The sequence below is a fragment of the Aquarana catesbeiana genome, linkage group LG11 (genome assembly GCF_042186555.1).
Source record: "Aquarana catesbeiana isolate 2022-GZ linkage group LG11, ASM4218655v1, whole genome shotgun sequence".
Taxonomy (NCBI): Eukaryota; Metazoa; Chordata; class Amphibia; order Anura; family Ranidae; genus Aquarana; species Aquarana catesbeiana.
Window position 1 is genome coordinate 25,578,605 of NC_133334.1, and position 27,910 is coordinate 25,606,514.

Genomic DNA, 27,910 nt, shown 5'->3' on the forward strand with positions numbered 1-27,910 from the left:
TGGTTACGATTGCTTTCCTTTGTGTGGGCATTTAAATGTTTAGCTCCCAACTGTCCCGGATTTTGAGGGACTGTCCCTGATTTGGAACAAAGTCCCTCCTTCCTCCTCATTTGTCCCTCATTTTGATCTGATCTATATATAGTTGTATATAAAATGCACTTTTTATCTTTCAAAAAGTGTTTCCCAGTGCTAAACCTTTCATCTGATTTCTACATTTCTGCATTGGTAAATTTCAAAAGCCAATATAGAAGAATAGTAGTGTTTAAAAAAAATAAGTACGTGTGGGTTGAACTAATTTTTTTTTTTTTTTGTAAATTTTTTTTCTTTAAGGGGGTGTGTCCTTTGCCTACATACATTTGCTAATAGGTGTTCCTCGTTCCCATCTCAAAAACTTGGGAGGTATGTAAATGGGGTGGGGCTTATGGAATCCATTTGATGTCCTCTGCTGCCACTGGTTATGGAATGGCAAGTACATGGTCAGCATGTCGCACTTCTGAAGCTTCTACAGCCGTTGTCAATCAGAAAAGCAATAATAAAATTAGAACATGGTTGGCTACACACGCGGTATATTTGTGATTGAACGTTGCACCGTGCATGTCCCACTGCGTTCTCTTTAAAGATAATGCTTCGCTAATTCAGGTCTCCTATGTGTGTTTATCACAGAACTGTCTGTTTAGTAAATTCCTGCCTGATGAGATTGTGTTTTCCTAAAGATGCAGGTAATTAGATTTAGGAACAATTTAGACAAATCGTTAGGTATATTAGCATTCTGCGTTTACTACAAACCATGCTTCAGTTCCTAAGGCAGCGACCTATGGAATTCCCTCTAACACATTTTCAAAGTTACACAACAGTTGGATGAAAGTGGAATTCCATGGAAGCAGCACAGTGATTATTTGATAAGACTTAACACCCCCCCCCACTCCTTATTCTGCTGTGTGATGTAATGTTTTCCCCTCAATAATAGATTTGGTACCCTCTTCCCTGTGCATAGTAGGCATAGTAGGCTCTTTCCAGGCCGATGGGAGGGATGGTGGTCATGCGTCACTTCTGGGTGTACTAGCCCCATCAATGCCACTCTTGGTGACGCCATGTTTAAAGTATAACTAAAGGTAAATCTTTTTTTTTTGTTTTGGATAGAGTGGAGAGAGGGAGTAGAACACTTGTCAGTATTGCTGTCTGTGTCCTTGTTAAGGAGATTCATCCTCTCTATTTGTCCTGTTTATCATTAAAAGTGAAAATAAAAGAAAATCCCAATTTGTGGGTTGTCCCCAGAAAAGTAATAGGGGGGAAATCTTCCAATGATGGCACTAGTTCTGGTCCCCCAAAAAATTCTCCTAATTTGCAGGGATTTCCTCTCGCTTCTTGTTTGGATATGGTACAAGAAGTGAAGGGAAATCTCCGCAATGGGAAACTGATGGCAAACAAAAATCTGACAGGGGTTATAACCTTCCCTTGCTCCATCCAAAACATAAAAAAAAAAGTTTTGCCTATAGTTGTACTTCAAACACTTTGCGCCCACCCACCATCAAATGACGCAGGGACGATGTGGTTCTCGTTCTAGGTGGACGTCATATGATGGCACCCAGATTGGCCGCTCTTGCGTGCCCGCGGGGGGCGCGCAGCACAGAGATCATGGCTGCTCCGTGTTGCTAGGACACAGCACGATCCCGATCTCTGTAAAGAGCTGATCACGCGGCTCTTTAACCATGTGATCGGCTGTGTCCAATCACAGCCTGTCACATGTAAATGGTGAAGTGCCAGTGATTGGCTTTCATCGCCTTACACTGACCGAGCGCGTGGAGAGGAGAGCTGATCTGCAGCATCTCCTCGCAGGGAACACCTGGACATGTAATCAGGGTACTGATCACCGTAAAGCCCCCCAGTACCACCAATCAGTGCCCATCAATGACACCAATCAGTACCCATTAGCGATGCCAGTTACTGCTGCCTTTTAGTGCCCATCAGTGCCGCCTATTCGTGCCACCTATCCGTGTCTATAAGTGCCACTCCATCAGTGCCCATAAGTGCCACCCCTTCAGTGCAGTCTCATAAGTGCCCTTTAGTGAAGGAGAAAAATTACTTATTTACAAATTTTACTGACAGAAACTAAGAACTTTTTTCTTTTCAAAATTTTCGGTCTTTTTTTCTTTTTCTTTTTTTTTTTTAGTAAGAAATAAAAACCCAGCAGTGATTAAATACCACCAAAAGAAAGCTTTATTTATGTGAAGAAAATTTATTGAAAATGAATTTGGGTACAATGTTGCATGACCACGCAATTGTCATTTAAAGTGTGACAACTGAAAGCTGAAAAATGGCCTAGGCAGGAAGGGGGTGAAGGTGCCCTGTAGGCAAGTGGTTAATTCGTTTAACCACTCGGTTAATAAGTTGTTCCTTTGGGTGCTGCCAGGAATAAGGAGGAGATTCAAAAGCCCCTGGCATTACTTAATCCCAAGTATACCAACCACTGTATATTTTATATTTTAATATCTAAAACCGGATTTCTCAAACAGGGTTCCATGGAACTCTAGAGTTCCTCCAGAGGTTGCTAGGGGTTCCTTGAACAATGAGTAATTTCTGCCTTTCAGATAAGTTCCCACTGACACAGTTGACCTTTTTATCTATCTGTAAGGTGGTCATTCTTTCAAATGACCATAAGTGTAAGGAGAATTCTTCCCACTGACTATCACACTATTATTTCATCAGTTGTAGATAGTCATTTTTAGCAGGGGTTCCTTGAAACCAGAAAGTTATTTCGAGGGTTTCTCAAGGTTAAAGCTCTCATGGGTTGGAAAGGTTGAGAAAGGCTGATCTAACGAATTGTAAATTTTGAGCAATACATGTAATTGCTGGGTGGGTTAAGGTTAATTCGTCCTGGAATGCCTGTTGGCTGTGCACATGCTTAATTACACCATTCCTGCAATCCACAAGGACTAGGGAACATGTCCCTGACCACAAGGCCACTGATTAGGTACTACGTGGATGCTGGGATAGGAAGTACAGTGGCAAGCACCAATTCTGCAGTAAATAGGGTTGTCTTTCTCAGCAAGAATTCCCATGGAACACTAGAGTTTCCCTAGAGTAGGAGTCTCCAAACTTTCTTAACAAAGGGCCAGTTTACTATCTTTCAGACACTCTGGAGGCTGGAATGTGGCCATTGTGAGTAGAAAATGCTTTGGCGTCAATGGGAGTATACAGTGCTTCATCATTGGTAGTAGTGGGAGGAATAGTGCCAATTGTTGGTATCAAGGGAAGAAATAGTGCTCTATCATTGTCATCAGTGGGAGGAATAAAGCTTCATTGCTGGTGTCAGTCTGAGGAATAGTCCCATGTTAGGAGGTGGAATAGTGCCAATCGTTAATATTAGGGGATGGAAAAGTGCCCCATCTTTGGTGTCAGAGGCAAGCAAAGGGCATCTGGCCCTCAGGCCATAGTTTGGAGACCATTGCTCTAGAGTTTACTAGAAACTCATTGAGCAATAGCAGATGGATCTCCAACCTGAGAGCCCCAGTAAAGCGTTAGCAAGATTGAGAGCACCACAGAGCTTTATTCAGTATGGTAACAATTTTATTTTTCACCATACGATAATCTAATTTTCATTCTTGTTTAAAAAATACTAATATTACTGGACTGGATCAATCTTTGTTGGACTCTCATTCTTCTAATGCTTTATAGACTACTTCAGGGACCCTATGGGACACCTCAGATAGCTGCTTCTGAGGAGTAAGATCCTGAAGGCCATATCTTGGCCCAGTCTTGGGGTCCAACGCTTCTCCAACACAAAACTGGTGGTGGTGTTGGCATGGCACTCAATGGAGCCGGCACCGCAGGATCTATAAAGCCTTGTCCCTGGTAAGTAACCTCTGATACCAGTTAATTAATTTTTTTTTTTTTTAAGCTCTCCAAGTTTCCTCCATGGCAAAATGTTCTACAAAGGCTGAAATAGAGGTTGGTTGGAGGCAGAGGGAGTATCTGGAGAGTTGGGGCTCATGTGTGTTTGGCCTGGTAGGAGTTTTGCTCTTCATAAGATACTACCCTTAGGCACCTAAATAATCAACGCTTAATACTTATGCTCTTTCCTTATCTTGTTTTCTTTTTTTTATCAAATAACCTTTTTGATTTATCTTTTTTTTAATGAATGTTTGGTTTTTTTCTCACTTTTTTTTTTATTAGAAAATGTAAAAATATTTTTTAATGTGGATTGCAATTCTTTATCTTTTATTGGGCAAGAGCAAATTGTGAGGGATTATAGTTCCCAGAGTGCCAGCTTTGTGGTGGAAGGGGGAATTGTTTTGCTGGAAGTGCTGAATTTTAAAGTGAACCTGCGTTCTGCACATAGGCAAAGTAGCAGGGTCATGTTTTAGCAGATGCTGTACTTTCCTTTCCAACGCTTCAGTACTTCTGAGTATGAAAGCAAATGACTCACTCCTGCCTCCTAGAACATAGACTCCGGCCCCATCACATGAAGGTGATGGTGGGGGGCAGGTTGAGTTAAACCGTTAGGTTCAATAGCATTTTGCGTTTACTACAACCATGCTTCAGTTCCTAAGAGCGGCTGGCAGCATACCCTCTTATTCACTGCCAGAGCTTTACTTATACAACAGTGGGATCCTAACTAAATTCCATGGGCGCTGCATAGTCATTATTCTCTCCCACACCCCCAAAAAAATGAGTTTCAAAAGCCCCCGACATTCCTCTTTCATAAAGCAACATGGCTCTGCGAAATAACGCCCTGAGCTATTTTTTAGGTTTGGATATTTTTTTTTGCTCTTTTGCTGTGTTTATCTAGTTATATTGTTGGTGTCTATTAGGCCTCATGCACACTATGTTCTTCTGAATGCTTTTTCTCCTGACAGGAGAAAAGCACAATCGAAAACACACCTAAAGCCACGTTTTTCAATCGCATTTAGACACGATCAGGGGAGTCAAGCGCTTGGGTGTTTGTTGATTTAAATGGCCAGGATAGGCAATTATTCTAGCCATTGAAATGAATAAGCGCTAAACATGCCTAGGGTTTAGGTGCATTTACAGGCTTTTATATGCCTTGGGCTCTTTTTCTACCGAAACACTCCTCTCCTGACACTCCCCTTTGGTGCATTCAGATTTCTGCGTCTAAATGCCCCTGCCTGTAAATGCCTATATCTGCATGGTCACATTGGCCAACATAGAGGGGCGTTTGGAAGCAGAAAAAAAAAAGTCAAGCACCTGTAAAACAAGCATTTGACAGATGCGAATTAGAACTGTAAAAAATATTTTGTAGAGATTGGGGCGCTCTTTATCTTTGGTTGGATAAGAGGACGATTAAACAGGCTGCCAATGTAGTGGTGATGGTTTTTTTTTTAAGCTAAATCTATGATCTGCCCATAGTATACAAAGTAGAGGGTTCATTTCATACTCTGGGACTTATCTTCCCCAATCTACCCTGGAAGCCCCAAGAAATACCAGTTACCTCTGAGTTTGGGAAAATATGTGACAAATCCTCCCCCTTCTCACAATTCATCAATTGGTGGCCCGTACTGAACGCCATCACATGAGGAACAAGGGTGAAGGGCATGAGCAAAGCCCTCTGTGGTAAGGTTTGGAAACTTGAAATTAACACTGATGTCTTGGGGACAATTAGACTTCATGCATACAGGCGCCTGGGGTCGTACTACGTAAAATTTGGGCCTAATACCCTGCCCGGGAACCGCATCTGCTGTGTATAGCTGCTCATAGAAATAAATTACAGGATACAGCTGTATGCACATATAGGTTGGTACTTGCATAAGCACATGTACAGACATACTGTGCGCCCCTAGACTCACAGTCTTAATGTGTATGTCTGTACCCCTGCGTGTTCTTGAATGAGGACTGGTGTATATCTGCATACAGCCACTTTCCCTACTTGTTTTCCATGGGCGGCTGTACACAACAGCTATGGCTTTATGTGTCTATGGCCCTCCAGTTGCCCCTGTGCATGATGCCTTAGAGCAGGTGTCTCCAAACTTTCTAAGCAAAGGGCCAGTTTACTGTCCTTTAGGCTTTGGGGCAGGTCAGACTATGGTCAGTGGAAGCAATCAATGCTTTATCACTGGTTTTAATGGGAGGAATAGTGCCCCTTTTTAGTATCAGTAGGAATAATTGTGCCCTGTTGATGCTGTCAGTGAGAGGAGTGGTGTCCCATCATTAGTGTCAGGTGGAGTAGTAGTACACCAAGGGCCAGATAAACAGTGGTGTAGTGGGTAGCACTCTCACCTAGCAGTAAAAAGGGTCACTGGTTCGAATCCCAACCACGACACTACCTGCCTGGAGTTTGCATGTTCTCCCTGTGCCTGCGTGGGTTTCCTCCGGGTACTCCGGTTTCCTCCCACATTCCAAAGACATGCTGGGAGGTTAATTGGCTTCTGTCTTAATTGGCCCTAGTATATGAATGTGAGTTAGGGACCTTAGATTGTAAGCTCCTTGAGGGTAGGGACCGATGTGAATGTACAATGTATATGTAAAGCACTGCATAAATTGACGGCGCTATATAAGTACCTTAAATAATAATAATAAAGGCAAAGGGCCACAACTGGCACCTGGGCTGCAGTTTGGAGACCACTGCCTTAGAGTAAATTGAATCATTGGGGAAACACAAGAATGGTATGTATAGTATGATTCCTATGCCTGCTGTAAAGTCTACCTGTTACTTACCCCTACTACAGGCAAAGTCCAGGTTCACTGTAAGTAGGAGTGTGAGAGGACGGTCCTCCAAAAGTCCCATTAATAGTGTACATTTTTTGCCTTTTCTGGAAGGTAGAGAAAGTGTCAACTGGTTGTATTTAGTGATTTTATTGGTTCCCACTTGAAACCATAATTCTGCCTTCCTGTTAGAGCGGAGTCATTCTCTGGATCAGTGTTATACTGTACACGTGGATGTACTCCGTGCGCTGCCAGCAATATTTCACAGCCCATAAATAAATATGTACTTGTTGAAGTGTGAACCTGTACAAAGGCCAATAAAGTTTATTTGAATTTGATTAGTGGTTGGTTATTACAGCCTGAGCTGGACGGGGAAGATCAAATTTTCGTGTATTGCTCTGTAATCTAATATCTTCTCATTTACTTGCTGTGTCATCCTCCATGTTATAGCTTCTGCTGGTCTGTCAGTGTTTACCTTGCCTTGTTCTGCTTCTCTTTTTCCCATCTCAGGCTTCAGGCTTCACCTCCTTCATATTGTTTTAGGTGCTCCGCTGCACTAATCCAGTTTCTTCCCATTAATATTGATTAGATACACCTGAGAGGAACATCACCCCCCCACACAATATTTTTTTTCCCCCTCTTACTTTTTGGATGGTGTTATGCAAAAACATACTCGCCATCACCAAAGAATACAGCTTTGTACTGCATTGATTGGCTGCACCAGGTTCCATGCCCCCCATCTTTGTTTCTGAGATCATTGGGAGCTTCAGGAATCCTGCTCCCCTGATGAAGCAACACCCAAGTCCACCTTCCTATGACCACTGTATGTAATCTAAAGCTTCCTGGAGTATATGGCCTGCATATCTCAGGAGGCTTTAGAGTACAGGAGGCATCATTCTCATCCCTCTAATCCCATTGGGCGGGGGACAGGGCAGAGCTAAAAGAGAAAAAAGAAAAAAAGAAAGGGCAGAAGTGCAATGATACCTGGTGCATCTAGTGAGTGAAGGTCTGCTTTAAGCTGATGATATATGCCAGTCTTCCTCAACCTTCTCAACGCAGAGGAACCCTTGAAATAACGTTCTGATCTCGGGGAACCCCTGCTACAAATTACTATATCTACAATTCACGATACATTAGTGTTATGGTCAGTAGAAAGAATGTTCCTTACACTTGTGATCATTGGGTAGAATTCCCCCTTTACTCAAGGCTAAAAAGATCAATGGTGTCAGTAGGAACTTATCTGAGAGGCAGAAATTTCTCATTGCTCAAGGAACCCCCTAGCAACCTCTTGAGGAACCCTAGTTGAGAAAGGCTGATATATGATAAGATATGAACAACAAAATGCAAAGGAACCCGCACCACAGAAGCATGCAAGAAACGAGGGACAATCTATGCATCCACATTATCAAAATCACCCTCTAAGAATAGATCTGATTATGATGTCAGAGATGTAATCAAATCAAGTTTACTTTATTGGAAAATTGAATTAAAGAACACCTAGTTTTATACCTTGCAAACAAAAACCACCCCAAACAACCTTATTTATTGGTCAAATATAAACTGAATTAACCAGCTAAACAGGAACTCAAATTAAATCCTGCACTGGAACGACCCAAGTCACAGCTGTATACAACAAACACAGATAGGATTGTGTATATAACTGTAGGGAAGTGCTGGATATATTGCAAAGATACATGGTATAACAAACACCCTAAATAAACAGTTGTATACAATAAATATAGGTCACAAAATGCATATAACTGTAGGCCAAAGAGCTGACATATATTGCAACAAGTACTACATAGCGTGTATTAAATGCCCCAGGTCTACCTATAGGAACCTGTATAAACCAAAATGGTACCTCCCCTAGTAATTCTGCAGGTGAGCTTCAATACAGAATGAGTGATGGAAATTATAGCTCCAGACGCTTTGACACAATAGCTGGAACCACAATACGCTTGGAGCTATCACCTTCTGTGGAATTACATGGGGGAGACACCATTGGTTTTCAGGCAGGAGCTACCTCCTTGGTTTTTGGAGCAGGACTGGGTCTTGCTGTTGATTTTTAGGAAGGACTGAGCCTCTTTCTTGGTATTCAGCCAGCATTTAAAGAATACATATTATTGTAGATCAGAAAGTATTAAAGCCAGAAACAGCTGAGCGAGTACCATTTTGTTGAAGGGGGTCAACAGTGTGAGCCCTAACATTGTGGGTTCCCTTTAACACAGATTGTTGTTGGATTGATTTGCATTAGCTGCAGTATTACACATTTGCTGAATCTCTAATACCGGTAAAAAAGCTAATTGAACAACAAATCTTTTAACGCTGCACAATAAGTCCTAATAGCAGGCATGAGACTTGTCAGTTACACTGTAGATCCTGTCACCCTATGCAGTCATGTAGCATAGTATGGTTGGGTAGATCACAGCTCTGTTTATTAGGTCACCAGTCTTTTGGCAGATAAAATGGTTCCTATAAATGTGTTTCAGTTGTGTCTTCATCCATTTGGCTGCGAACTGCATTTATCATTCATTCTGGACTCGTAGTCTAGATGGAGCGAGGAGGCTCGAAGTTGTTTATTATTATTGCGAGTAAGTCTGTGTTCACGTGGTTATCCTTCCTGCAGATCTACAGGGTATAATAAAGCCCAGCGAGGTGTGTAATAACTGTACACAGTGAGTAATGATCCTGTACATTGGACTCGAATTCCGCCAACATCCAGGTTACTAAGATTTACTGTCCTTTCTGCTTTCTAGATTAAACACTCTCACATTTTCATGTTTCGTAGTCAGTTATTTTGACTTATGGACACAGATGTCATTTCTTAAACTCCATAAATAAGATCCACCAGTGGATGTGGAACTACACTTACCGTAAAGCAGCCTTTATCTATCAGGGATCCTTCAGAGGTTACTAAGGATTCCTTGAGTAGTAGCAGATTGATTTCCCACCTGATGGTGTATGTATACTGTGTTTCCAACTCAGCTTACTTTCGAAGCCAACGTGCAACCAACGACTCTTTCTCTACCCTTAAAAAAGTAACTACTGACACCAGCGATCTTTTTAGATATCAGGAGGGGTAAAGGATTTTCCCCGCTGCAATATGCCTAGTAACATCTCCTGAACACCTACATAAGTTGGGCCATTGTAAAGGTGTAAAGGGGGCCTTCTTTTCAGTGGTGGCCATTGTAAGTGGGGGCTTCTCTCACTGGTGACAATTGTAAGGTTGGGTCTTCTGTTACTGGTGGCCATTCTAACATGGATCCTTTCTCACCAATGTAGGGAAGGGGCCTTCTTTTACTGGTGGCCAAAGTAAAAGGTGGCCATTATAAAGGGGGGCTTCTTTCACTGGTGGCCAGTGTAATGTGGCTCTTCTCTCACTGGTGACCAATGTAGGGAGGGAGCCTTCTTTTACCGGTGACCATTGTAAGGAGGTCCTTCTTTCACAGTTGACCAGTGTAAGAGGTTCTTTCTCTATAGACAACAAATGTAAGGGGTCCTTCTGCCACTGTCCACCAATATGGGGGGAGGCTCTTTTGTACTGATGTCCAAAGAAGGCACCCCCATCCCAATAATGTACTGGGAGCTGTAGGTATTTTTTAGGTAGGTATAATTTTCTGAAAAGTATTGCGAGTGCTGTTCTGGGAATAAAAGATTATGGAAGGCTGCTGTACAGTGTCTCCAAGATGGCAAGACTTTGGGGTGTCACTTCTGTGCTGCTCACTGTTCTCCATGCTGGAGGCTCTAACTTGAGGAAGCAAAGCCTTGCCTAAACCAGGATTTCAGCCTCCACACAGGAACTCCATAGGGTGACCACAGGCAATACTGGTGACTAGTCCTTTGCCTTCTGCTTGCCTTTTTTTTTTTTTGGCACAGCTTCCAGAGTTCCGTTCTTCTTTAACCACACATGAAATGTTACTGGTAATATTTTATCTTGAGTGGAAATTTGATCTTACACAGAATAGTTAATATATACCCTTTATGTCCACTCAGACCTCCACAAGTGACAACCACCATTTTTTTTCTTTGCAGAAACTCTTTTCCTTGGGTGCCGGAGACCGCCAGCTGATCCAAACCCCTCTGTACGACAGCCTGCCAGTAACGGGAACCAGCGTCGCCCTCCTCTTCCAGCAGTTAGGTAGGTGAATAGTGACAATGTAGATTGCAGGTGGGTGTGTTTGAGAATCCCTCTCCTCATTACAAACAGGTGTTCTCATATCATCAGATAAATAACAATGATGGAGGAGCTCAGGTGTGTTCGGACACATGTCCGAATCTGTCTGAGCTATCCCACAAAGGAAGATGTCAAAGCGGACAGCCAATCGTAGGCAGCAGGGACATTCCCCACCTTGCAGCCTCACGAACACACGCCTGTTGTATATGTGCGGCTGCAGGGCCATGCTTGCCTCCATCGCCTATAATTGGCTGTCCACTTTGGCAGCTTTCTGGCGGAATAGCTCATGCGGGTTTGGACTTGTGTCCCTAATTGTTATTTGATGATATTGATTGAGATGGGATAGAATGACCCCTATTAGCAAAAGCAAAACACCTCCTGCCATGCCCCCTTAAAGGAGAATTGTACAACAAAAAGATTAGTTAAACCCACAAGTGTTTTTTTTTTGTTTTTTTTTACCCACTACTATTCCTTTATACTGGCTTTTGAAATTTTACAAATTATTATTATTATTATACAGGATTTATATAGCGCCAACAGTTTGCGCAGCACTTTACAACATAAGGTCAGACAGTACAGTTAAAATACAGTACAGGAGGAATCGGAGGGCCCTGTTCATTAGAGCTTACAATCTAAGAGGGAGGGTCGAGGTACAAAAGGTAATAACTGTGGGGAGATGCTCTGATGGGGAAAATAAAAGTACATTTATTAGGTGGGGGCAGGGTAGGCCTTTCTGAAGGGAATGGTTTTTCAGGGATCGTTTAAAGGGGGAGAGAATAGGAGATAGTTGGACAGATTGGGGGTAGGGAGTTCCATAGGATGGAATAGGCTCAAGAGAAGTCCTGGAGGCAAGCATGGGAGGAGGTGATGAGGGAGCTAGAGAGCAAGGAGGTCTTGGGAGGAGCGAAGAGAACGATCTGTTTGGTATTTTGAGACTAGGCCAGTGATGTAGCTGGGGGCCAAGTTGTAGATGGCTTTGGAAGAAGGAGTTAGTATTTTGAATTGAATTTGTTGGGTGAGTAGAAGCCAGTGGAGGGATTGACAGAGAGGAGTAACAAACACTGAATGGTTGGTAAGGTGGATGAGTCTGGCTGCAGCGTTCACGATTGCCTGAAGAGGGGATAGTTTATACAGTATCGGTGGTCTCCAAACTGTGGCCTTGGGGCCAGATGCGGACCTTTGCTTGTCTTTATCCGGCCCTTGAGGCATTATTTCTGCCAATGAAACCAACAATGGGGCATAATTCTTTCCACTGACAACAAAAACGAGGCACTACTACTCCCAATGACACCAACAATTTCTTGCCCAATAGCAAAGATCAGGCATTGTTTGCTCCCACTGGGCACAGTCCGGCCCCCCAAAAGTCTGAAGGACAGTAAACTGGCCTTTTCTGTAGAAAGTTTGCAGACCCCCTGCTTTATGTAATATGAGAACACCTGTTTGTAATGCAGGAGAGGGATTCCCAAACACACCCACTATAGACTGACTCCTCCTTGTCTGTCACTTCCTGCCATAAAGATCATTGTTCAGGCGCTGCCTGTTATAGGGTGACAACACTCTGGCCCTGTCTCTCAACTGTGCTCTTGTGTTGTCATCCTGTCACAAGGGCTTCAGATGGAGACTACAAATGGCTGTTGCAACACACATAACACAGGCATGGCCCACTGTTGTCACCATCAGGAAATCCGCCTTGTTTATTTATTACAGGAATTCATATAGTGCTGACAATTTACGCAGCAATTTTCATACAGTGCATTCACATCAGTCACTGCCCTTAAGAAGCTTACAGTCTAAAGTCCCTATCTCACATACACAAAGTAGAACCAATTTAGACAGGATCCAATTATCCCACCAGCATGTCTTTGGAGTGTGGAAGCAAAAACGAAGTACCTGAGGGAAATCCATGCAAGCACAAGAAGAGCATGCAAACTCCATGCATATAGTGTCTTGGCTAGGATTTAGACCGAGGCCCCCAGTGTTGCAGGACAGAAGTGCGAACCATTAATGCAGGCCATGGACATTTCTTTCCTTCCACCCATGGTGGAAAAAAAGAAAATCTCGATTTCCCCCATTAGCACAGTCAGTGTTTATGGGGGAATCCCTCCTGCAGCGCTATTGTGTTCTGCAAGCGGGGAGCCTTACCTGCCGGCAGAACACGATGAGAAATGTTGCTGGCTATATCTGGCAGCACTAATCATTCTAGAAAAACTCGATAGGCTGGTTGCACACAAGTCAATTGATTGACTTGTGTGCAACCAGGGTGCCCATATATATGAATCAAAATTTTTCCAGCCCTTGCTAAACTGGCCGAATTTTGATCCATGTATGGCCGGCTTAAAGTGGTTCCTAAAGGCAGAAGGTTTTTTTTTTATCTTATGTGTGCAGCAGTCCCCCTCAGCACCCCTAATACTTATCTGAGCCCCATCTCGATCCAGTGATGTTGCACGAGAGCATTGGCTGTCCGAGACTCTCCCTTCTGATTGGCTGAGACACAGCAGCGGGCACCATTGACTCTCGCTGCTGTCAATCAAAGTTAGTGAGCCAATAGAGAGGGGGGGGGGGTGAGCTGTGACTCCATATCTGAATGGACACACAGAGCAGCGGCTCAGCTAGGGTACCCCCATAGCACGCTGCTGGCAGGAGGGAGGAGCCTGAAGCGCCGGTGAGGGACCCGGGAAGAAGAGGATCGGTGCTGCTCTGTGCAAAACTACAGCAGGTAAGTATAACGTATTTATTTGTTGTTTTTTTTTGTTTAAAAATAACAATCACTTTAAACCGCTATAATGGTCTTGATATTTTTAGCCCCCCTGATTGGCTGCTCAAGCTGTGGATCCATTTCCCTGCCTCTGTTCTTTTATATATGAACCCCAGCGGGCTGAGCAAACCCCGATGAGTGGGATATTATTTTACAAAAAAACATTTATCAGCTAAATATGGAGCGTGACTTCTGACATAATCCTGATTTATCAGCATTCTTCACTTTATTAGCAAGTAAAATCTGACTTTTATTTCTCTGTACTCTCCTGGGATAATACCGCGTGTAGGAAAGGTGGGTTCCAGTAAATGGTGCGAGTTGGGGGGGGGGGGGGGGGTAGGACATGTGGAGGGGAGAGTTTACTACAGATATTCAGGACAGCAACTGTGATTGCGTAACTCCCCGAGCGCCTGCAAGGGGGCCATTCTGCTGAGCCGCATCCGTATAGTATTTGATTTGTGTGTCTTACTCCGGGTGGTATATCTGCACATTAAACGTCTGTTTAATGTGTACTGTAATAGTACTGTATGCCTACCATCCCAAATCCCATTACCGGATCATAATATTCTAATCTCCAGGCTTGGGACCTTGTTGCAGAAAAGCGGTATGCCTTCTCAGAATGGGCATTACCCCCTTCTAAATCTGGAACAATGGCAGCGATTGTGGCGGTCAGTATTGAGTGGATTTGCAGAGTTAGAAAGTTCTCAGAAAATGCTGCGTTTGTAAACCTAAGCTAAATTTTATTTATAGTAAATACATCTTCTGGTCAGGAAGTGTAGCAGGCTCTGTCTGCCTCCTTTCTTCTCTTCTCTCTTCTTTTCTCCTCTTTTCTCTTCTCTTCTCTCCTGTCTTCTGTTTTTTCTTTTCTTTTATCTTCTGTTTTCTCTTCTCTCCTCCATTCATTTTCTTTTTTTACTTACTCTCATATCTATCAATCTTTGTATCCACATCACAGCAGATCAGTAAATGACCACATAGGAGCAGTATATTAGACACTCTGAATTGCCCTGGTATATACCAGAGGAGTACTGTATACGATGTAGTATATAAGAAACATTAGCAGTAGACTGTTCAGTTTCTACATTTTGTAGACTTTACCTTTATATGGTTCTTATTTGCTGGTGTTAAGACACTGGAATAAATAAAAGATAAGAATTCCTTTCGCTCCTTTTGAAGCATGCCTCGCAGCATAATACTGGCCTCTCCGGGACTGCAAAAATCCAAGTGAAAATCTGCCTTTGCTTTACAACCAAGCACCGAACGATCACAAAACCGCCGGCATGCTGTTAAATGTTTTCCTGCCTTGGATGTGACCTGGTCAGTCTGGCTGTCAGCGCATTTTCAAGGATTCCGATTATGGGAAGGTGTGTTCATGGAGCCAACACAAATTTTGCACAAAGTTTAGCAGGTGATCCAACGTTTCTTAAAAATTCATATCAATATTTCACTTGGACCCGTAATAGTGATCTGCCTTGTAATAATGTTACTGGACCTTTTCCTTTTGTCAGATTTTTTTTTCTGTTTTAACAAATTCTAGATCACTGTCAATTTCAAATTCTTAACCCCTTGACGCCGGCCTTATATATGCAGCCGCTCGGCGGGTGGGCCCAGTGTACACCACTTACTGTGCTGAGAAGCGCGCTCCCTGCACGCTCCCAGCTAGGTAGCCGGTATGTACCGGAAAGCTCCCAATGCATACTAGCAATCGGGAGCTTTCCAATCATGTGACTGTTGTGACAGCCAGTCACAGCGGTCACATGACCTGAATGCACACCTCCTGGCTTTTAGCACCATTAAACGGGCCGGGAGGTGGTCAGCAGGAAGGGGTTAAAGACCAACACCTCCCAGAATTAACAGTTCCATTTTTGAAGAATGTTTTTAGCTGGGCAAAGATAAGTTTTCTTTTTTCTTTTTTTTTTTTATTCAGCCAGTAGGCCGAAGAAAAAAAAAACCGATTCCTTTTTTTTTTTTTTCACAGGCAGCACCACCTGTCAGACTTGCCCTTTAAACTCAGTGGGAATGCACTGCAACTGTGAGCCAAATCCTTGGCTCACAGATGTGCAATAGTTCCAAAAAAAACAAATATGGTGGCCTTCAGGAAGCAGCAGGATTGCCTGGAATCCGCTATTCTATTGCCCTATAAAAAAGCAGTCCACCACGGATCGCTTTTATGGAATTGAAGAAACTGCCGTATGTATGAACCCAGCCTAATTCACATCTGTGAGCCTGGAGCTGTTGACCTAAAACTGAACTTTCATGAATCTAAAAATCTCAGCTCTAGTTCATTTTCCAGAACTCCTACTGTAATGGAGTTACCATCATAAAACTTGGTTGCATTAATTTAAAGAATAAAAACCAGTCGGACACCAAACACACGTATTTTACCATGTCCAGACGGCTAGTAAGACACATTGGCCCTCCTAGGAGAAACATACATCACATTTAGATCACATTTGGTTCTCTTCTTATATCCTATTTGGTATCTAGCAAATCATAATTTCACCTTGCTAAAAAATAAGGTGGCTATCAAATTGTGAAAGCTTGTTCTATGAAAATATATATATGTACCTGGGATAGTTGGTGTGAAGGTGTGTCGACTGAGCAGAATAAAATGCTGTGCAACACACAGCTCACTCTTTAATTTTGTGCTAACTTTGCGATACCCTCTCGAGGGACAAAAAGAAGCTGTTGGAATGTGGCAGCTGGAGCTCTCACTTGACATTGAAACTACCAGAGATACCAAGAGTCACATTTCTGAGAGCCAGTGACTCTGATATGTCAGATAGACTTGCTCTGCAAGTGATCCAAACTCTGCACTAAACCAGTAACCAGGCCAAATCCACAAAGAGGAGTGTCAGGTTCCCTCCCAAAAAAAAAGTTGGCAGCTAAAATGACTGTAGCTGCTGACTTTTAATATATGTACACGTACCTGTCTAGGAGTCCAGCAAAGTCCTCACCCGAGCCGATTCTTCAATTGGCTTCTAGTGCAGGCGTCGGCATCTCAAGTAAGGGAAATAGACAGTGAAGCCATGTGGCTTCACAGACCGTTTCCACCTGCACTTGCGCAAGCCATGCTGTGCCCTGTGAATGGTCCTGTCGTTTTCTGGGACATATGTGATATGTCCCAGAAGACTGTGGGGAAGGAGGGGGGTCGAACTTCTGGGTCAGGTTTGCCGCGGCGCATCTGACTGGAAGTGGGTACCTGGGGTACTTTGGCAGTGGGGGGTGGGGGGGGGGGTGGATTCAAACAAGCATAACGTCTCCATTTTTGTCAAGTATTTTTCACTTTAAATTCTTTTTATTTTACTGTAGCTTTTGTCTGTTTTGCAATGTTTTTTCTGTAAATATTTGTTTGCCCTTTTATTTCTTTTCATAAAAATGATATTTATACATCATTAAGGTGAGTCTCTGAGTGTTGTAACTTGTGCTTCTTTGAAGCTATCGTAGTGTAAAGTCTGTTACATTCCTGTCTGGGTGTGGCAACAAGTAATTCAAACTTTAAAAGGAAACCCATGGTGTGTGTTTCCGTAAGAACACATAGGGGCAGCTACATTCAGGGCCCCTGATAAGGCAATACAACTGGTACTGTTGTACTGGGCCCAGGCCTCATCGGCTAAAAGGGGGGCCTGGTGCAACTTTATTGCTCAGTTCTGCCTCAATAAATAAATTGATTTTCCTAGACCACACCCCCACTCCTGCTTGCTTACCAGGACTAAAATTACATTTCCCTGAGCCTCATCACGTCAACAGAGGTTGGGAGCAGAAGAGGGACTTTTTTTTTTTTTTCATTTTCGGGGCATAGGCGGATAAAGTCAGTGCTGCTGTTCCGCTGCACCTCGGGGGGTGGGGGGTGGAGGCTGGGTTGAGGAGGCCCCGTCAGGAAGGCTGTACTGGGCCCCATGATTTCTAACAGCAGCCCTGGCTACATTGCTCAGTTAACTGACCCCAATGATGTTCACTCCCAGTCTGCTGGCTCTTAAGATTGTTGTCCTGTGAGCTGGAAAATCTCTGAGCAGGAAGAGGCTGAGCGTTTAATTGTCAGTTTGTCCTATAAATGGTTTTACAGCCAGTGCTTATATTGAAGAGATACTTAGCAGTGGTTGTGGTGTTTGCGGTTTGATAGAAAGCAGAGATATCTTTGAATGACTCTCTTTAAGGACCATTCATGTGTTTAGTCATCGCCACCTTCCTGCAGATCTGCATAGCGGAGATGGACAATCTTCTCTGAGCTTCATGAAATCCCACTCTTGCTGTCCAGGCATTTACATTATATACAGCATGTGAGCCTTACTCATCAGTGGTTACAGGAACAGAGGTAAACATTCTTCACCTATGTATGTACATTTGAGAAACCTAAGTCATCGTGAATCAACACTCTAGGATCAGTGTCACCATATTGTATAAAAATAATATTGGAACAACTCGACAGCAGTTTGATAGTCGGCACGCTTGAAAATGATTTGTCTCCAAGGATAGAAAGCACAGAACAGCTGGAAAACTTCCGTCCTTTCCCACAATTCTTTTTTCAGTTGGGCATGCAAAGACCTAGGTCAGTGAGCGTAAAGATGTTAAAGCAAGACTTGCACTTTGCCAAATCAGACAAATGCCCCCTCCCCCATCCCTCAGGCTTTTATATTTACAAAGCCACGCTCCATCGCCACTTTCCCTTTCTAAATTCTGGGTGTCGGCTAACATCAAAGTTGGACAAGTGGGATGATGTCACGGCTCTCCCCCCCCCCCCCCCCATTAGTGTTCGGGTCTAGTGATTGGCCAACCAGTCATACCCAGAAGCCTGATCCATTAACAAAGACTCCGGAGGTTTGAATGTTTGGTAGGTTTGCGGTTGTGCCATACTCTTTCCATTTTCGGATGATGGATTGAACAGTGCTCCAGAAGATGTGCCTGTCCTTGCTTGTCTCGGAAACTGCAAACAGAACTTTTTATTGCTTTCTTTCAACAATGTTTTTTTTCTTGACACTCTTCCATAAAGGTCAGATTTGTGGAGAACACGACTAATAGTTGTCCTGTGGACAGATTCTCCCATCTGAGCTGTGGATCTCTGCAGCTCCTCCAGAGTTGCCATGGGCCTCTTTGCTGCTTCTCTGATGAATGTTCTCCTTGCCCGGCCTGTCAGTTTAGGTGGACGGCCATGTCCTGGTAGGTTTGCAGTTGTCCCATACTCTTTCCATTTTCGGATGATGGATTGAACAGAGCTCCGTGAGATGTTCAAAGCTTGAGATATTTTTGTATAACCTGACCCTGCTTTAAACTTCTCCACTACTTTATCCCTGACCTGTCTGGTGTGTTCTTTGGCCTTCATGATGCTGTTTGTTCTTTAACAAACCTGAGGGCTTCACAAAACAGCTGCATTTATACTGAGATCCAATTACACACAGGTGGACTCTATTTACCAATTAGGTGACCTCCAAAGGAAATTGGTTCCATTAGATTTTAGTTAGGGGTATCAGAGTAAAGGGGGACTGAATACAAATGCCCCCCACACTTTTTACATATTTATTTGTAAAAAAATGTTGAAAACAATTTATCATTTGCCTTCCACTTGACAATTATGTACCACGTTTTGTTGGTCTATCACATAAAATCCCAATAAAATACATTTACATTTTTGGTTGTAACATGACAAAATGTGGAAAATTTCAAGGGGTATGAATACTTTTTCAAGGCATGGTAGATAGATATTGGATGTCTGGCTGGATAGGTATTGATGGATGGATGAATAGATTTTGACTGATATTGATTGATAGATATTGATAGATAAAATTAGGTGGATAAAATTAGGTGGATACAATGGGGTGGATACAATGGGGTGGATACAATGAGATGGATGGATACTAGAGATGGATGGATACTAGAGATGGATGGATACAAGAGATGGATGGATACTAGAGATGGATGGATACTAGAGATGGATGGATACAAGAGATGGATGGATACTAGAGATGGATGGATACTAGAGATGGATGGATACTAGAGATGGATGGATACTAGAGATGGATGGCTACTAGAGATGGATGGCTACTAGAGATGGATGGCTACTAGAGATGGATGGCTACTAGAGATGGATGGCTACTAGAGATGGATGGCTACTAGAGATGGATGGATATTGATAGATGGATATTGATAGATGGATATTGATAGATGGATATTGATAGATGGATATTGATGGATAGGATAAATAGATAGATAAGATATACTGCCATGGGGAGAGAAGGAAAAAGATATAAAGATCGATAAATATAAGTGAGAGAAACAGATAATAGATAGATAACATATACTGCCAGAAATGGATGTATAGAGAGGGAAGGAAAAAGATGCAAAGATAGATATGAAAGAGAAATATTAAAAAGATGGATAGATAGCATACCACCATAAATGATGTTATAGAGAGAGACGGAAAAATATAGAGATAAATAGATATGGGATAGATGGGTAGGAGTTAGGTGAATATAGGATAGATAAATAGATATTAAAATGATAGGGATAGATTCATAGGTAAATAACTAGATAGATACAGATAGAGAGTTAGACAGCCAGTCAGAGAGATGAAAAGGCCAGAGATTGATAAATTCTAGTCGGACACATTTTAGATAAAGTAAACTCCGTAACGGAGTGTGAGTTTTGTTACTAAGTTAAACTTTGGATGAACGCTGTGAGCAGATCTCTTTTTTTTGTTATGATTTCGAATGGAAAAACTTGTCATAATTAGTAAAGTCTGGTAGATGAATGACACGTTGTTTCTTTTACACTAATAACATTTCTTGACCCGTATAAATGGGCCCAAATGAAGAGATTGGAGAGTTCTTCACGTCTTGCACCCCGTGGAATCCGGGAGAAGATTTGCCTTGGAAAAAACATTTATCAGAATAAGATTTCTTTCATCTCAATGCCCGCTCATGCTGCTCGGAGGAAGCCGGCCCGGGCTCACAGCTGTAATAATTTGAAGCCATGTGGAGGCATCGCATTCTGGAGAGACAACCGATGTATTGATTTATAAGTCCAGGAGAAGAGATGATCCTGCCTGCAATGCAGTCCATTATCAGGGCGCTGCGGTCATTAGAATTGGCGGTGCGCCGTCACGTCAGTACAGGAACATGGCTTTGCAGGAGGGAACACATTAACCTTTGCAGAATGTTTTGTTCTCTTTGCTAATGCGCTACAATTAAAGCAATTTTAGAGGCTGAAGACCAATCCAATCTGCTGGCCAGGTGACACTGAGAAAACTAGAAACGAAAAAACAAAAAAATTACTGCGCTTAGGTGAGCTACTAAAAGAGCAAATAAAATCTGTCGGCACAAAATTTGTGATACCAATTAAAAAAAGTACATACATTGCATCCGGAAAGTATACTTTTTCCACTTTGTTATGTTACAGCCTTATTCCACAATGGAATACATTAATTATTTTCCTCAAAATTCTACAAATAATACCCCATAATGACAACATGAAAGAATTTTCAAATCTTTGCAAATTTATTAAAAAAAACAAAAAACTAAAACAAAAAAATCCCATGTACATAAGTATTCACAGACTTTGCCATGACACTCAAAATTGAGCTCAGGTGCCTCCTGTTTCCACTGATCATCCTTAATATGTTTCTACAACTTAATTGGAGTCCACCTTTGGTAAATTCAGTTGATTAGACATGATTTGGAAAGGCACACACCTGTCTATATAAGGTCCCACAGTTAACAGTGCATGTCAGAGCACAAACCAAGCCACGAAGTCCAAGGAATTGTCTGTTGACCTCCAAGACCGGATTGTATGGAGGCACAGATCTGAGGAAAGGTACAGAAACATTTCTGCAGCATTGAAGGTCCCAGTGAGTACCTTGGCCTCCATCATCCATAAATGGAAAAAGATTGTAACCACCAGGACTCTTCCTAGAGCGGTTCGCCCAGCCAAACGGAGCAATCGGGGGAGAAGGGCCTTAGTCAGAGAGGTGACCAAGAACCCGATGACAGAGCTCCAGCATTTCTCTGTGGAGAGAGGAGATCCTTCCCGAAGAACAACCATCTCTGCAGCACTCCACCAATCAGGCCTGTATGGTAGAGTGGCCAGACAGAAGCCACTCCTCACTGAAAGGCACATGACAGCCCCCCTGGAGTTTGCCAAAAGGCACCTGAAGGACTCTCAGACCATGAGAAAAAAAAATCCTCAAGGTCTGATGAAACTAAGATTGAACTCTTTGGCCTGAATGGCAAGCGTCATGTGTGGAGGAAACCAGGCACCGCTCATCACCTGGTCAATATCATCCCTACAGTGAAGCATGGTGGTAGCAGCATCATGTTGTGGGGATGTGGTTCAGTGGCAGGAACTCGGCAACTAGTCTGGATCAAGGGAAATATGAATGCAGCAATGTACAGACATCCTTGATGAAACCCTGTTCTAGAGCGCTCTGGATCTAAGGCTAGAGTGGCTACAGGACAGCTCTGTGAATGTCCTTGAGTGGCCGAGCTAGAGCCCAGACTTGAACCCGATTGAACATCTCTGGAGAGATCTGAAAATGGTTGTTCCATTGACGCTCCCCATCCAACCTGATAGAGCTTGAGAGGTCCTGCAAAGAAGAATGGGAGAAACTGCCCAAAAATAGGTGTGCCAAGCTTGTAGCATCATACTCAAAAAGACTTGAGGCTGTAATTGGTGCCAAAGGAGCTTCAGCAAAGTATTGAGCAAAGGCTGTGAATACTTCTGTACATGTGATTTTTTTCGTTTTTTATTTTTAATAAATTTGCAAAGATTTCAAACAAACTTCCGTCACGTTGTCATTTTGGAGTATTGTTTGTAGAAGGTTGAGGAACATAATGAATTTAATCCATTTTGGAATAAGGCTGTAACATAACAAAATGTGGAAAAAGTGAAGCGCTGTGAATACTTTCCGAATGCACTGTAGTAGTAATATATTAATAGTGTAGTGCAGCACTACTATTGCGAGTGTGAGTAAAACAAATCTGATTAAAAAAAAAAAAAATTAAAACAAATTCAGCTCAATAATTTACTAATTTTTGTGAAGGAAAATAATTTCCCAAAAACATGTGATAACCTATTCACGGGCCAATCTTGGCCTAATTAAACACATCACCATGTACTGTCCATACGAAGTCCACACAAAAAAGTATAATCTTCCAAATGTGATCACCAGTATGAAAAGGAAAAAACGGTAAGAGTGCACCTGAAAACAGACATACAGGGGGTCCCCGGGTTACAAACAAGATAGGGACTTTAGGTTTGTTCTTAAGTTGAATCTGTTTGTAAGTCGGAACAGGTAAATTTTTTAAGTGTAGCTCCAGCCAAAAAATCTATTTTTAAGTTTTGTAGATAGCATAGGGAAGGGTTATCACCCCTGTAACATTTGTTTTGCTGTCTGTGCCCCTGTTCATAAGATTTCACCTCACTTTCTGTCCCAATGACAATTGGATTTTGAAAATTTGGGGTTATTAGGGAAATAAGGATAGGTGATAAAGCATCAGTGGAGACACCTTTTTCCCATATTAACCCTTACAGGAGTGAATTTCCCTCCCTAGGGGTAGATTTCCTCTCACTTCCTGTTGTCTCCCTCCGTTTGTAAGTAGGAGTCGTTTGTAAGTCGGGTGTTTGTAAGTAGGGGACCCCCTGTACTCCAGCCTCTTACCAGAAGATATTGACCATTAGGGTCCTTTCCAACGGACTCCGCTTTGCTCAGCGGGGGATCAATCCGCTGGTCCCCGCTTAGCAGGTGGATGACAGGTCCTTCTCCGCTCACTGTGCAGAGACGGACTAATTAGAACCCTGCTCTCCTCTATGGGGAGATTGGATGAAAACAGAATGTCTGACCGTTTTTAATCTGATTCAAACCGATCCACCAAACGGAAAAAAGGGTCTCCATCTGTCTGGATTTGGCGGACAGGATTGGATCGGATAGCAGTGGGTATAAGCAGACATGTCACCACTGATATCTGCTGCCCCATAGGGGTGAATGGAGTATCTAATCGGTTCCGCCTGAAAAACTGACAGGTGGAACTGATCGGACAGCCCGTGCGAAAAGGGATTTAGAAGCACAAATGGTCAACCAGCGCATAAAGGGTTAATACATCTGTGACGGGAGTCACTTTGGGTGGGGAGCCCGTGGAACCAAGCTTACCTTAGAGGGGTCAGGAAACTCCTTTTTCAGCTCCCTAGGCCCCTCTTATGTGTAAGTCATCCTGTGTCTATTAGGGGCACAGGGTGACCTGAGAAGCCCAGTCTGGTCTTCACTAACCAGACTCGGCATTTCCACACTGACAAAGTTGGACATTTGAACTGTGCAGGCATGCATGCCCAAGTCATAGGAGGGGAGAAGCTCCTTTAACAGGTCTCTTCTCCATGAAATAAGTGATCTGCGTGCCCAGTTACTGTTTTAAATAGTTGTTGAAAGGTTAAATGTTTCAGTACCACTAGTTGGCTGCATGCCCAGATTTTGTTTATTAGATGAGTCGAAATGTTTGACTGTACCTGTGCCTCATGTGATTGGATGTACAGTTTACCCCGCCCTGTGTCTCTATGCCATCAAGAAGGGGGGGTTGTCTCCAGCGAATATATACTTGTGTCTGTTCTTCAATAAAGTCTTATGCTTTTATTCACCCTATACTGCTGTCTCGACAAGTGACTGGGTGAGCTGAGGGATCTTGGATTGTGCTGGTACTGGGCAAGGGAAGCTTATATGGCGGACATACTCCTCAAGAGTACAGGGTCCGTCACAACATCTGAGTTAGATATCGTCTCCCAGGATCAGTTATCAGAGAAAACTTACTGAATACCTTAACCACTAAAGTAAACGATGATTGTAAGTGATTGTAAAAGTGATTGTAAACGATCACCTTATAAAACAACCCATTCAGGTTAAAATAGAAATGAAAGGCAAAACATTTGTATATAGATATATAAAAACAAAACAAAAAACATAAATACCTTTTTTATAAGTGATCACATTCCCTCTGTTCTCAGCTGCATAAAAGCTGGGGGGAGGAGAAGCAGCAGCACACTGAGCTTCCCAGTGAATGCCTGTGCGGGGGGGGGTTGGGGTCATGACAGGTCTGATCTAGACTTAGGCAAAGTGATTCTATTTAGTGATTTGAATAATTTGGATCAGTTCAGCGAAATGATTCAAATCACTGAAGCGAATCTATCTATCTATCTATCTATCTATCTATCTATCTATCTATCTATCTATCTATCTATCTATCTATCTATCTATAGGGGATGCTTTAAAAGCCTTTCCCGTAGCTTAATTTACAAGGCTAGTCTGGTACTAGGATTTCTGCTCATGATCTGACGTTCATGGTCATACCTCACATGTGTGGGATGATCGTTGTTTGCGTGCGCGCAGGACTGACGCATGCGTTCGCCTTTGCATGCAATCATGGGGGGGGGCGGGGTATCTTTAATTTTTTTTTTTTTTGTTAATCATTAAAGGAGTTGTTAAGGCAGAAGGTTTTTTACCTTAATGCATTCTATACGTTAGGATGAAAAACCTTTTGTGTGTAACAGCCTCCCCAGCACCCCCTAATTACTTACCTGAGCCCCATCTCTCTCCAGCGATGTCCATAAATGTCTAAGCCGTCCGGGGACACTCCTCCTGATTGGCTGACACACAGCATTGGCGCCATTGGCTCCCGCGACTGTCAATCAAAGTCAGTCAGCCAATCTGGGGAGAGAGGGGATGGGGCCGTGTCAGGGTTCCATGTCTGAATGGACATACGGAGCTGTGACTCGGCTCGGGTGCCCTCCATAGGAAGCTGCTGACTGGAGGGGCACTCGATAGAAGGGAGGGGCCAGGAGCAGTGAAGAGGGACCCGAGAAGAGGAGGATCCGGGCTGCTCTGTGCAAAACCAACTGCACAGAGGAGGTAAGTATAACATGTTTGTTATCATTTTTTTTTTTTTTTTTAACAAGACTTTACATTTACTTTAATTTAAGTTTTTTTTATGTTTACGCTGTTGCTTTTTTTTTTTTATGACTTTTATTGCTGTTACAAGGAATGTAAACATCCCTGGTGACAGCAGTATGCATGTGACAAGTACTATTTGTGGAGGGGTCTTGGGTCAATAAGACACCAAATCCCACCTCTGCACTTAAAAGCACTCAAAACACCAAGACTTTTTGAAAATGTCCTCGATGACATCCGGGTAAACCGGAAGTGATGTCAGGCGGATTCCGTCTTTCTCCGGGTTTCTAACCAGCCCGGCAGATGTGCTGCGGCTGGTAGCTCGGGTCTCTCTGTGAGACAGGAGAGCCCAAGCAAATCATGGGAGGCAGCGAGATAGGAGGGGGGGGGGAGAGACATCCCCTCCTGCTGCTTGTAATAACATTTGAGGAGCTAGCTAGCTGCTCAATTGCTTTTGCAAGAGAATAGACCACTGGCTCTAAAAAAAACGGTACCAGGGTGATGCCTGCAATACAACCACTTGAAGACCGATGACATACCAGGTATGTGACTGGTTGGCAAGTGGTTAGAAATAGAGAAAGGAGACACAGGGCAGCCCCATAGCATAATTCGGTATAGAAAAACAAGACGAAAAAGAGGGCGCACCAGCCTTGTGCATTATCCTTTTAAAAGTGTTTTTTTTATTAAAAATAAGGTAAAAACACTACTCACAAACGTGTGGAAAAAAGTTTGCAAATACAAACGATCTCCAGATGACAACAATTGGTTGACTAACAGACAGACTCCAGATGGTACACAGGAGATATCGAGGGGCCACTACCAGCTGACGCGTTTCGAAGGGGTACCTTCTTCCTCAGAGCCTGGCCTGTATAAACAGCTTTATTAAAAAAAAATGCAAAGTGCTCACTTGCGTAGATAAAATCATGCGAACATGCATCGCTCTATACACATTCCATGGGCAAACAGTTCGGTCCCGGCCAGCTGTCGGCTAGCGTGCGTGGTGACGTCACTCCTGTAGCTACAGAAATTACATCACCACGCTCGCTAGCCGACAGCCATGCAGTGAAATTGAAGTAAGGAGTTTCAGTATGGGAGAGACTGAAGGGAGGCTTGAGGTCAGTCTTAAATTGTATTGTAAACTGGATCATAAATCCAGTTATAATTTGACCTGAAATGAACATAAAAAAGGGATCCATCATAAAAAAAATGTGTCGATGCAGCTGAACTTTCTGATTTATCTCAATTAAAAAAAAAAAAAAAAAAAACACAAGTAATAGGAAATCTGATCCAGTGTGTGATTGCTGGAGGATTCTGCTGGGACATTTACAGTACTCCTTTATGGTTTATATATTGCTTTATTTCAAGACCTTTCCCCCAAAACAGCTGCACTCCAGCTTTGGTCTTGTATAAGCTGACAGAGAGCAGCTGACCTGTTTATAGGATTGTTTGGAAAAGTACTGGGTGAACGAGGCTCGTACACACCGCATACAGTACATACCTCACTCTTTAATGAGGAAGCATATTTGGAAGGGGTCACTGCACAGACACAATGGCTGCTGTCTGTAGATTAGCACTTACACAGAAAGAATGAGACTGCGGTTTCTGATCTGGGGGGGGAGGGGGGGGGTGCCGCCGAGGTCATGTAGTGCGGACTGTGCGCCGTCTTCCCACGTTGAGTCAGAATCCTTTTTTTTGGTGGGGGGGTTTGATTTTAAAGCTGAACTTTGGGGAAGTTTCAAAATTACCATTGTAATGATGCTCCTCCTGCACTGCAAGGGTTAAATGCTTGGCAGCCATTAAAAAAGTTTTTCTTATTCTTCACCCCCACCCCAGAAGCTTGCGCTCCTCACCTCTTTCCATTATGGGCAGGCCCTTGCCATCCTCACTTACAATGCAGGACCTTCTCTGTAAGGCCAGCCATGGACTGAATCCCGGCCAAGATTCGAACCGTGTATGGGCAGGCTGAATGTAGCCAAGTTGATCAAATCGATCAACTTGGGTACAACCAGCCTGCAGGATTTTACATATAATTATCAGTAGCGGCTGTTATAGCCGCTAGCAATAATCACTGAAGAGGAGTTTCATGCATTGTAAGCGAGGATGACGAGGGCCCATTCATGAACTAGAGTGTCAGGCAGAAGGAAAGAGTCTTGCGTTATAAGGGAGGATGCCAAGGGCCTTCCCATAATCCAGAGTGTCAGAGGGAAGAGGACTGTAAGTGATGACGTGGAGGACTTGCCCATAACTGGGGGGAAGAGGAGTGTCCTGCATTGTAAGTGAGGACACAGAGGTCTTGCCCATAACCCAGGATGTTGGCGAGAAGATGAGAGTCCTGCATTATAAGTAGAGCATGCCGAGGGCCCACTCATAGCCCACAGTGTTTGGAGGGAAGAGGAGTGTC

The 27,910-nt window shown here is 43.1% G+C and overlaps 1 protein-coding gene across 4 annotated transcripts in view; it reads left to right on the forward strand.

Annotated features, from left to right (window-relative positions):
* The window catches only part of SBF2 (SET binding factor 2), a 514,395-nt gene that overhangs the window by 255,296 nt on the left and 231,189 nt on the right, over nucleotides 1–27,910 (forward strand). For all 4 annotated transcript variants that reach the window (XM_073604094.1, XM_073604095.1, XM_073604096.1 and 1 more), the window contains exon 6: nucleotides 10,693–10,798. In XM_073604094.1, the coding sequence (XP_073460195.1) occupies nucleotides 10,693–10,798 (106 nt within the window). The remainder of the gene's footprint in view (nucleotides 1–10,692; nucleotides 10,799–27,910) is intronic.